Source organism: Primulina tabacum, chromosome 13, assembly GCF_025594145.1.
Source record: "Primulina tabacum isolate GXHZ01 chromosome 13, ASM2559414v2, whole genome shotgun sequence".
In the NCBI taxonomy this organism is placed as follows: Eukaryota; Viridiplantae; Streptophyta; class Magnoliopsida; order Lamiales; family Gesneriaceae; genus Primulina; species Primulina tabacum.
The window spans coordinates 30,250,814-30,263,385 of NC_134562.1; the positions used below are offsets into that span (position 1 = coordinate 30,250,814).

A 12,572-nucleotide genomic window follows, 5' to 3' on the forward strand; every position below is an offset into this window, starting at 1 on the left:
TTTTAAATTTTCTACACATTTTTATTTTTATTCATTTTCTGTCTTGAAATAACTGTTTTATTTTTTTTTATCATTATTTTGGCTTCTGATAATTTAAGTAGTTGAAATAAGATCTTGCTTATTTAACTCTTTTTTTGGCTTTTAATCCTTTTTTGTTAGAGCACAATCGTATCGATTTAAATTGTTTACGTATTATCGAAAGAGTAGGTCTCTTGTGAGACGGTCTCACGAATCTTTATTTGTGAGACGGGTCAACCCTATTGATATTCACAATAAAAAGTAATACTCTTAACATAAAAATTAATAATTTTTCATGAATGACCCAGATAAGAGACTCGTTTCACAAAATACGACTAGTAAGACCGTCTCACACAAATTTTTGTCTTATCAAAAATATTGATGTGTAAGATGTATCGTTCTAAGCATTTTAAATATTATTTTTTCAAAAAATAATCGATATTATATCATTTAATATATGCTTAAAATTGCCAAACGAACACCAGACAGCCCCCTCCTACACAAAAAGAAATGTTCCCATATGTTCGGTTTCGAATTTCGACTCTTGAAATTTCTTCTTTTTCAGAAAAGAAAATAAAATCAATATTATATAGGGATGTAAATGAACCAAACCGTTTGTGAGCTATTCGAAGCTCGATTCGATAAAAGCTCGTTTGAGCTCGTTTAATGAGGCTCGTTAAGATAAACAAACCAAACTCAAGCTTTACAGTATTCGGCTCGTTAGCTCGTGAACATGTTCGTTGGTAAGTTCATGAGTAATCTTTTAGATGAAAAAATAATAGTTTTGATATTTAATTTATTGATTTTGCATATTATTTATGAAATATATAGAAAAATCTATTAAATTTATTTATTATAATAAATTTACAATTTTTAATAAAAATAATATATTTTTCTTTAAATATATAATTACTTTTTAATTAATTTAATGAAAATTTAAATGTATAATTTATATTTATTAAGCTTGTTTAGGCTCGATAAAGGCTTGAATAAGCTCGTGAGCCATGCATAAATTCGTTAAATAAAGCTCGAGCTCGGCTCGATTATAAACGAATCAAGCTCAAACATTCAAGAGTTTGGCTCGGCTCGACTCGATTATATCCCTAATATTATACATACCCAAATATGCTTGGATTTATTTTCTCTCTCTCTTTTTTTTTAAAAAAAAAAACAAAAACCTCCTTTTGTCTGAAATATATTTTCCCCACTTTTGCACGTCCCAAAATTTTGATTACTTTTAATTCAATTATCTCACCACTCCTTGAAGTATTGTATCATCATTATATCATTTCTTATCATGTTTTAAAAATTTTATAATTATAATACATCAGACAATATTTAAAAAATTATATATAGTTATACACCAGTTCAACATCTTTCTACATGACATAAAATTTATAGTTAATAAAATAATTTCATTTGGAAAATAAAATCGATAACCCATTGCAGTCTACAACATGACTTTTAGAAAAGAGTAAATATAAAAAATAAGACAAAACATTCCTTGCACCTTTCATTTATCGAACAAACTCTAAAAACTATAGTAGTATAAATGCTACATTGCTACTTAAATTTTTATTCGCTCCAAATATATAGTCGAGTGTCTATTATTTTCATTGCTATATATTTATTAAATACATTTGTTACTTCCAATTAAAACTCTCATTAAACAAAGGTTTCTTGAAAATTTATTTTCCAATAATTTTTTAATTTGTGTGAAAACAGACAGACCTGTCTATATATATGAGACAAAGAAAGTTTATATATACTACGGAGTACTTATGATGCAAGAACCATTTTAATAACCTTTTTTTGGTGAATTTTTTTCTCATTTCCAGCATTGCCATGCTATGCATTTTCATGGACAATTGTAAATAATAGAATAGACCACCCAAAATTTAGATTCATAATTTATTTTGAGTTTTTACATGTTAAATTTAACAAAATTAATAAAATATTTTATAATAAAAAATATTATAAATTTAAATAGATATACTGTGAGACGATTATCCGTGAGACGGGTGAACCGAACAATAAAATTATTTTTAATATAAAAAATAATATTTTTTTTATAATTAACTCAAATAAAAGATTCGTTTGCGACTCCTGCAGTCGTTTTACAAAAAAATTTGTGTATAAACTTATATCGAATAACATGCACATCCAGGGTGCCTGCTGTAACACCAATTAACCTATACGCCTATCTCCACACGAGTATTGTCTAATTAATTCAATATAAATACCACGCTTGAACATTACGTTTACAGGTGCAAATTACATCTCCTCCCTCCAATTTTTGGCATAAATTTCACCTTATTCTTCACAATACAGTGGGGTCTGTTATACATACCATGGAGGAAGCTTCGCGGAGGCTGAACGCATCCGCTCTGACGGCCAACATATCCGAACCCGACCCGATTCTTGCACCAGCAGCCCTGGCGCCAAAAAGAAGCATGACGACCTCTTCCACCGGTGCCAACAAAAGAGCCCTGAAGGAAACGGGTACCATTAGGTACCGTGGCGTCCGACGACGTCCTTGGGGGCGTTACGCCGCCGAGATAAGGGACCCCCAGTCCAAGGAAAGGCGTTGGCTTGGTACCTACGACACGGCGGAAGAGGCGGCCTGCGCCTACGACTGCGCGGCCCGTGCCATGCGTGGCGTGAAGGCGAGGATGAACTTTTTGTACCCTAGTTCTTCCCAGCACTGCGCCGCCCCGGAGAATCTCATCCATCCGTATGGCGTCGTTAGGTCATCTCAGCCGCACATCGGAGACATGATGGGCCCTCGCCAGTTTGTTTCATCCTGTTCCTCGAGAAACCCTAATTTTCTTCATTACAATGGATCTGCCCATGTAAGAAGCTGCCGTTCTCCGAGCATGCTAATGTTTTGCGACTATTTTAACTCACCAAATAATTCAGATTCGTGCTATTTCAACACACCTTCACAAGAACAAATGACGGATTCGAATGCCTTCCTGGAATCTTCTTGTAATTTAACCACTCAAGTTTTAGAAAACAGCTTCAGTGGCTCAACTCTAACAACCAGCGCTGGTGTCTCCGGCGGTTATGACTTCGATTGCTTGAATTTTTCCCGAACCGGAAGGTCGGATTCCGGTTTACTTCACGAAGCTCTACATGGGTTTTTTCCAAAACCCTCGGAGGTCAAGGCGGAGGAGCCGCTGCAAACTCTGGCCTACTCTCGTCCTCCTTCCCCGGAGATGTCCGAGAGTTCCGTCAAACTGGAGAACAATGAAGCTTTTGAAAACAAATACCACTGTTCCTACGTGGACTGCCAAAGAAATTCTCCACAGTTTGATTATAATTTAAAATCTGCTTGCAGTTTTCTTGGGGCTGAATCGAACTCTACAACCCCGTCTTGCGACGATTTTCGGGCATTTGATTACGATTATCAAGCTAACTGGAATAGTTTTTTTCCACTGTCAACAAGCTCTTGGACTTACCGCAGCTAAAGTTCATAATGCACGATGGAAATAGTCTATGAGCTTAGGTTTTAATTATCTATATATGTATTAATCTTATTTAATATAATAAACGTACTTTCTTAAAAAATAGGGTGGTTATTTTAAGGTTAAATTTGAAAAAAATACATGTGTCTATATTTACTTTAAAATTCAGTATTTATATGATTTTTTTTTTACAAATCAGAACCTGACACACACTATAAATTAGTTTTAACTCTCTAAAAAACTAAATTTACATTTTTGCCTATTTATTATTTAAATAAAGATATAATTTTATCCACCAAATTAATTGTGTGTTTTACATCTACCAAAGTATTAGTACCTATTATGGAGTTTCAGATACTTGATTGTGTTATTTGAATACTCCAAATGTGTAAAAAAATACTATATTTTTGAAAAATCACCTTAAATTCAATCATTGTTGATTTTTCATTAAAAATTCATTATGATGAATTATTCATGTCATTTTATTTTTAAAAAAATATAGTTTTTCACTCATCATGAAATAAGATTAAGTACTTATTTTGACATATAAAGTATCTATTTTGAAGTTTCAGATATTTGATTTGGCTCTTTAAATACTCCAAATGTGTAAGAAAATACTGGATCTTCGAACGATCACCATAAATTCAGTCATTGTTTGTCTTTTAATGAAATGTGTATTTGGATGACATATTCATCTAATTTAATATTTTTTATAAAAAATATCAAATTACAAATTAAGTATGTAAATTTTAAAGTACTTAGTTTTACTTGAGAAATACCTATTTTGAGTTTGCAAATACTTGATTTCGTAAATGAGATACTCACAACATGTATTAAAATACTGGATATTCGAATAGACAACGTAAATTCACCAAGTATTGGTATTTCAATAGAAAATGCATTTGGATTACATATTCATCTCATTAATATATTTTTTTGTAAAAAAAAAAATAAATTCTCAAATAAGCATGAAAATTTTAAAGTACTTAGTTTTACTTGAGAAGTACCTAATTTGAGTTGGCAATTAAGTTCTCCAAGAGTCCAAGTGATGCATTATCATCTCTCCAAGAGTCCAAGTGTTGGTATTTCCATGGAATATGCATTTGGATGATAAGTACCTAATTTGAGTATGTAAATACTTGATTTGATATAGAAGATACTAATAATATGTATAGAATACTGAATATTCAAATATGCAACGTAAGTTCATCAAGTGTTGGCTTTTCATGGAAAATGCATTTGGATGACATATTCATCTCATTTAATATATTTTTTTGTAAAAAAAAATTCCCAAATAAACATGAAAATTTTAAAGCACTTAATTTTACTTGAGAAATACCTAATTTGAGTTGGAAAATACTTGATTTCGTAAATGAGATCATCACAATATGTATTAAATATTGGATATTCGAATAGGCAACATAAATTCTCTAGGTGTTGGTATTTCCATGGAATATGCATTTGAATGAGAAGTACTTAATTTGAGTTTGCAAATACTCGATTTAATACATGTGATACTCATAATATGTAATAGAATACTGGATATTCGAATATGCAACGTAAGTTCATCAAGTGTTGGCTTTCTACGGAAGATTCGTTTGGATGACATATTTATCTCATTTAATATATTTTTTGTAAAAAAAAAAACCAAACAAACAAATTCCTAAATAAGCATGAAAATTTTAAAGTACTTAGTTTTACTTGAGAAGTACATAATTTCATATTGCAAATACTTGATTTGGTACATGAGATACTCATAATATGTAATAGAATACTGGATATTTGAATATGCAATGTAAGTTCACCAAGTGTTGGTCTTTCTATGGAAGATGCATTTGGATGACATATTCATCTCATTTAATATTTTTTTATAAAAGGAAAAAAACAAATTCTCTGATAGACTTAATTTAATTGTGGTGATGATAGTCAAAATCAGTAGATCTCGTTAGTAAACCAGAAGATAGTATGAAAACAAAAGTTCTCGTATCGCCTTAACAAAGCAGTACTCTTCGTGTACTTATCAGCTTAGAAAAACAGAAGCAGAACTTGACTTTTGCTAAATCAAAACCTATCGGTCATATATTAAATGTTGCCGTTACTTTACCAAGTACGAATATTAAATGCTTCATTAATGCTGAATAAAATCATTTAATACGTTTTACCAAATGTGGTATGAAACAAAACTAATTGTTTTGAAGCTTTTTGCAGGAATCTTTTTAGATAATAAAGCTGATCCTATCAGAAGTCAAAGAAGCCGTTTTATTTATAGACGTTGGATTCAAGACTTCTATAAATACACAAAATCAACGATGTTTATAGGTTATCGAAACAACGTTTACATTCTCCTATATACGAACGTCGATTTGAGCACTCAAACTTACTTAACATCTTCAAAGCTCAATATTGACACAATCAAATAATCGAATTTGAGTATTTAAATGGTAAAATCAAGTATTTGTGAACTTGTATTAGGCATTATTTGTATTGATTTAGGTATCACATTAGATACTTCTCGAGTATTTGCAAACTCAAATTAGGTACTTCTCAGGTAAAACTAAGTACTTTAAAATTTTCATGCTTAGTTGAGAATTTGTTTTTTTTTTAATTATTAAATGAAATGAATATGTCATCTAAATGTATCTTCCATAAAAATATCAACACTTGATGAACTTACGTTGCTTATTCGAATATCCAGTATTTTAATATATATTGTGGGTATCTCATTTACAAAATCAAATATTTGCAAACTCAAATTAGGTGCTTCTCAAGTAAAACTAAGTACTTTAAAATTTTCATGCTTAATTGAGAATTTGTTTTTTTTTAATTATTAAATGAGATGAATATGTCATCTAAATGTATCTTCCATAAAAATACCAACACTTGATGAACTTACGTTGCTTATTCGAATATCCAGTATTTTAATACATATTGTGAGTATCTCATTTACGAAATCAAGTATTTGCAAACTCAAATTAAAATATTTCTCATTTAAGGAGTAAAATAAAATATTGGCAGACTCGAATTAGATAATTTTTATGCTAATTTAGGTATCATATTTTAACTTCACAAATGACATATCAAACGTCACTCAATATTACTTGAAACTATATTTTTTTATATACCAAAATAATCAAAATTGAGCCTTAAAAAGGTAAAATCAAGTATATATGAAATCAAATTAGGTACTATTTGTACCAATTTAGGTAGCACATTTTTTATTCACAAATCTCAGCATCAAAAAATATTCAATATTATCTTCAAATTATATATTTTGACATACTAAATCGAATTTGAGTATTTAAAAGGTAAAATCAAGTGTTTGTGAACTCGAATTATGTATTATTCGTATTATTTTATGTATCACATTTTTGCTTCACGAATATCATCATCGGTGTCACATAATATTAATTTCAAATTATATTTTGGCATCCTCAAATAATTGGATATGAGTATTTACGAGGTAAAATCATGTATTTATATACTCTAATTAGATGCTCTTTGTACCAATTTAAGTATCACATTTTAACTTCACAAATGACACAATCAAAAGTCACTTAATATTACTTGAAACTTAAGTATTTTTTTTACAAATTTGAAGTATTCAAATAGCCAAATCAAATATTTGGAACCCGAAAATAGGTATTTTATCGATCAAAATAAGTAATTTTCCTAATTCAACAATGAGTGAGAAAATGTGTTTTTTCAAAAATTAGATGACATGAATAAGTCATCTTAATGTATTTTTAATGAAAATACCAACAATTATTGAATTTATTGTGATAGCTCGAAGATCCAGTATTTTCTTACACATTTGGAGTATTCAAAGAGTAAAATCAAGCATTTGGAACTCCAAAATAAGTATTTTGTTGGTCAAAATAAATACTTAATCTTATTTCATGATGAATGATGACCTATGTTTTTTTTAAAATAAAATAAAATGACATGAATAAGTAATCCTAATGCATTTTTCATGAAAAGACCAACAATGACTGAATTTATGGTGAATGTTCGAAAATACAGTATTTATTTATATATATTTGAAGTATTCAAAGAGCGAAATCAAGTATCTGAAACCCCATAATAGGTACTTTGTATGTCAAAATAAGTATTTACTTTTATTCCATGATAATTGAGAAACAATATTTTGTTAAAATTATATTTTAAATGGAGAAAAATAATATAATTTTTGTGGATAAAATAATATATTTATTTAAATAATAAATGGTAAAAATGTAAAGTTTGCTTTATGGATAGTTAAAACTAAATATATAGATCTGTCAGGTACTGATTTCTAAAAAATTATGGTTAGGTACTGAATTTTAATTGAAACATTGGCAGAGGTATTTTTTTGAAATTTACCTTTATTTTAAAGGCAATTTAGAGAAAAATATATTTGTCTATGATTTATTTAAGATTTAGTATTCATCAGTTTCGTGAGAACTCGAATTTCCAGCAGTAGCTAGCATTTTGTAGCAGCTAGCAATATTCAGCAGCAATGTAAAAATATCAGCAGAAGCTAGCAATTCCAGTAGGAACCGATATTTTAGAAGCTGATATTTTTTCAGCAGATAGAATCCAACAGCAGAAGAGTTCAGTAGCGCGAGATTCCAGCAGACGGCTACTGATTCTGTTTATGACTTGTAACTGAAGCATTTAATATGAAATAAAGATTGTTAATGGCACATCATGACAGATTATGACCAATAATTAGGAGGCTAACAGTCATAATTTTGCTTATAAATAACACCCTCAAACCTCTGAAATGGTGTTACACAAATTTGAGTTATCACTTGAAATTTGAGCTAAGAGAGTGCAATTTCGAGCAGAAAAATCATGTAGCGAGAACAAGCAGATTTCAGACTTCAACCGAATTTTTTTAGCAAATTACGATAAATGGGTTTATGTATAAATAACTTGAAATCAGTTTGATAATTCATGTTTTGAAGCAAAGTATATGTATTTTTGATATTTGATTTTGAAGCACTGAAACCTAGCGAACTAATGGTAGGAATATATATTCTGAAACATTCCTGATTCCTGATTACTGGCCTCACCTCTTAGAGGAGAGAACATATAGGGGAATGATATCAATTTAGCCATGAAATTCACAAACGTCAAGCAGATTTCATACTTCAACCGAATTTTTTTAGCAAATTACGATAAGTGGGCTTATGTATAAATAACTTGAAATCAGTTTGATAATTCCTGTTTTGAAGCAAAGTATATGTAGTTTTGATTTCTGATATTTGATTTTGAAGCACTGAAACCTAGTGAACTAATGGTAGGAATATATATTCTGAAACATTCTCGATTCCTAATTCCTGATTACTGGCCTCACCCCTTAGGGGAGAGAACATATATGAGACTGATATCAATTTAGCCATGAAATTCATAAACGTGCTCAGTGCTTGCTTGCTAAATTTTAATTTGTTCTGAAACTTATTATTCCTAAATAGTGATTCATGTTCTGAAAGTAAAAGTTTATGTATATTATCTGTATTAGTGTTTTTATTGAAAATGGTTTCGAAAACTGGGAGTTATTCCCGTCCCCGCTTATTGAGTGATGACCATATCACTCACCCATCAAACCCATCTCAGATAAGTACGAGGAAGAAACGTTAGAAGAAGAAGAGCAGAATTAGTTCTGGGGCTGGTGAGGAAAACTGTTATTTCTCAGTTCTGATTTATGTTTTTTTATATTCCACTGCATCTGTTAAGACATTGTTATGTCTGATTTTACATTTCCGCTGTAAAACTTTAGTTATTTGAGTTTGTATCAGATAATGATTTATTCAATATTATGAATAAAAGACTATTTTCTGAATTTTGTACTTTTGAGGCTCGTTGTTTTCGAATGTAAATTTGAGAGCAACATCGATGTCGACCAACCCCGTCCTTGGGGCGTGACAAGTTTTTTTTGTATTTTAATACCTGACAAAAGACCAACTTAGTTTTTACTACAGGTTTCATGCATTTTTACCTTTTTAATTAATAAAAAATTATTTAAATCCCTATTTTTGTGGTCATCTTCTCTTTCCACTCATCATTCACGATGCATTTGGATGACATGTAAATTGAATTTAAATATTTTTTTATTTAAAAAAAACTAATTCGCAACTAAGCATTGAACTTTTTGAAATACTTAGTTTTACTTGCAAAATACTTAATTTCAATTTTAAAATACTTGATTTAGTAAATGACATACTCAGAATGTGTATTAAAATACTGGATATTCGAATATGCAACGCAAGTTCACCAAGTGCTCGTATTTCCATCCAAGATCCATTTGGATGACATGTTCATTTCGTTTAATTATTTTTTTGGTTAAAAAACAAATTCGTAACTAAGTATTGAACTTTTTCAAGTAGCTAATTTACTTGCGAAATACCTAATTTCAGTTTTAAAATACTTGATTTGGTAGAGCGTTTTTTAAGCAAAAGACAACGGTTTTATAAAACCGTTGTCTTTTGGGGGTCAAAGACAACGGTTTTTAGGGTCAATGAAAATGGTTCTATAAAACCGTTGTCTTTGAGCATTTATGACTACGGTTTTGTGAACTGTTGTCTATTAGCGTGTTTTTTGGACAATCGACAACGATTTGTGTAAGCTGTTGCCATATTTAACGACGGTTCACCAAAACCCGTCGCTAAATTTGGCGACAGTTTATTCTAAACCGTCGCTATTTCAAAGTTGCAACGGTTTGACTTACATTCGTTGCTATATTTAGCGACGGTTTTACTAAACCGTCGCTACCTTTAGCAATGGGTAAAACCAAACCGTCGCATGTTTTCACTTAGCAACGGTTTTATTCATGCCGTCGCCAATATTAGTGACGGTTATAGCTTTACCGGCGCTAAATATAGCGACGGCCTTAAGTCAAACCGTCGCAAATTTAAATTTTGAAAAAACCGCTATAGTTAGCGGCGATGTTGTCAATAACCGTCGCTATTTGCGACGGTTTAAACAAAGAAACGTCGCGAAATTTTCTATAAATACCGCCTCTTTCAATCCATTTTCTTACACCCATCTCACAACACTTAAAATTTTTATCTCTTACAGAATTTTACCACTTCACAACACTTAAAATTTTTCTCTTTTACACGATTTTATTTTCTATTTAATGTAAATTTTTTTCTTTAATTTTTGGTAGGAATTATGTTTTCATAGAAATATTGTAAGTTTTTTTAGATTTATTAAATTATTAAAAGTAAATTTTTTTTATTTTACCGAAAATATTAGTGACGGAAATCATGATTCATGATGTAACCGTCGCTAAGGTAGCGACCGAATGCATGAACAAATTTTCGGTAATTTTAGCGACGGTTTCTTAATTCCGTCGCTATATTTGTAGGCGACGGTTTCTTAATCCGTCGCTAAATAGAGACGGTTTTACATAAATCCGTCACTAATTTTGTAGGCGAAATTGTAGCTACAACAACGGAAAAAACCGTTCTTTGAGCGTACTCTTTAACAACAGGGGCTTTAACAACAGTTTTAAAAGACCTACGACAACGGTTTTTCACCGTTGTCGTAGGCCTTTTTTCTTGTAGTGATAGAACATTTTGAAGTATGCATTATGATGCAATTTCAATGCAATTGAAATTTTAACAAATACATTGCTCATCACTCCTCATGAAATAAAAATAACAATTTACTTCGGTATACAAAGAAAGAACTTACTTTTACTCCGGGACAAGTATGCTACTATATTCTTGTTAAAAGTAAGTGTTTATTTTGATCTACAAACAATTTACTCTTACTCTATGATCAGTAATGAACTGTGTCTTTAAATGACATGAATAAGTATTCTAATGAATCTTAGTTGGAAAAATCAACCATGACTGAATTTAAATTGCATATTCGAATATCCAGTATTCTATCACATATTATAAGTATCTCATTTATCAAATTATGTATTTTAAAATTAAAATTAGGTATTTCACAAGTAAAATTAAGTACTTCAAAATGTTCCATGCTTAGTGATCGAGCAAAACCTTCATTGTAAAATTCTTAGTAAAAATTAATAATATTCAAGCTCGAAATAATCGCAAGTGCACAATGTCAAGTAATAATATAGTGTACAAGAGTACGAGTATAGTTCCTCTAAGGACTGTATTTCTTAATTATTATTCTCAGTTATTCAATTTTTAGCAGCGATACTTCAGATGATTGTTTACTATTACGATTATTAAATAAAAACTCAATGAAATTGTTCAAGGATTGAATGATGAAATAAACAAGCTAGAATGATTGATTAAAGTTCTATGAGAAATGAATTTGTTGGAAATGCGAGCACTTGGTGAATTTACGTTGCATAAAGTTCAATGCTTAGTTTCGAATTTGTTTTTTTTTTTAACAATAAAAAAAATAATTAAATGAAATGAACATGTCATCCAAATGCATCTTGGATGGAAATGCGAGCATTTGGTGAACTTACGTTGCATATTCTAATATCCATTATTTTAATACTCATTCTGAGTATTTCATTTACCAAATCAAATATTTTAAAATTGAAATTAGGTATTTCGCAAGTAAAACTAAGTACTTTAAAAAGTTCAATGCTTAGTTGCGAATTTATTTTTCTTTTAAAAATAAAAAAATATTTAAATAAAATGTACATATTTTCCAAATGCATCTTGGATAGAAATGCGAGCACTTGGTGAACTTGTAGTGCCTACTAGAATATCCAGTATTTTATTAACTTTTATGAGTATCTCAATTACCAAATCAAGTATTTTAAAACTGAAATTAGGTATTTCGCAAGTAAAACTAAGTACTTGAAAAAGTTCAATGCTTAGTTGCGAATTTGTTTTTTTTAACAATAAAAAAACAATTAAATGAAATAAACATGTCATCCAAATGTATCTTGGAAGGAAATGCGAGTACTTGGTGAATTTACGTTGCATATTCGAATATTCATTATTTTAATACCCATTATGAGTATCTCATTTACCAAGCCAAATATTTTAAAATTTAAATTATGTTTTTCTCAAGTAAAACTAAGTGCTTGAGAAAGTTCAATGCTTAGTTTCGAACTTGTTTTTTTAACAATAAAAAAAATAATTAAATGAAATGAACATGTCATCC

The 12,572-nt window shown here is 29.9% G+C and overlaps 1 protein-coding gene across 1 annotated transcript; it reads left to right on the forward strand.

The window, feature by feature from the left end:
* Positions 1-2,369: 2,369 nt before the first annotated feature.
* Positions 2,370-3,488, forward strand: LOC142521992 (uncharacterized). The gene has a single exon (XM_075625168.1). The coding sequence runs from the start codon at positions 2,370-2,372 to the stop codon at positions 3,486-3,488; it is 1,119 nt and encodes a 372-aa protein (XP_075481283.1).
* The last annotated feature ends 9,084 nt before the right edge of the window (positions 3,489-12,572 follow it).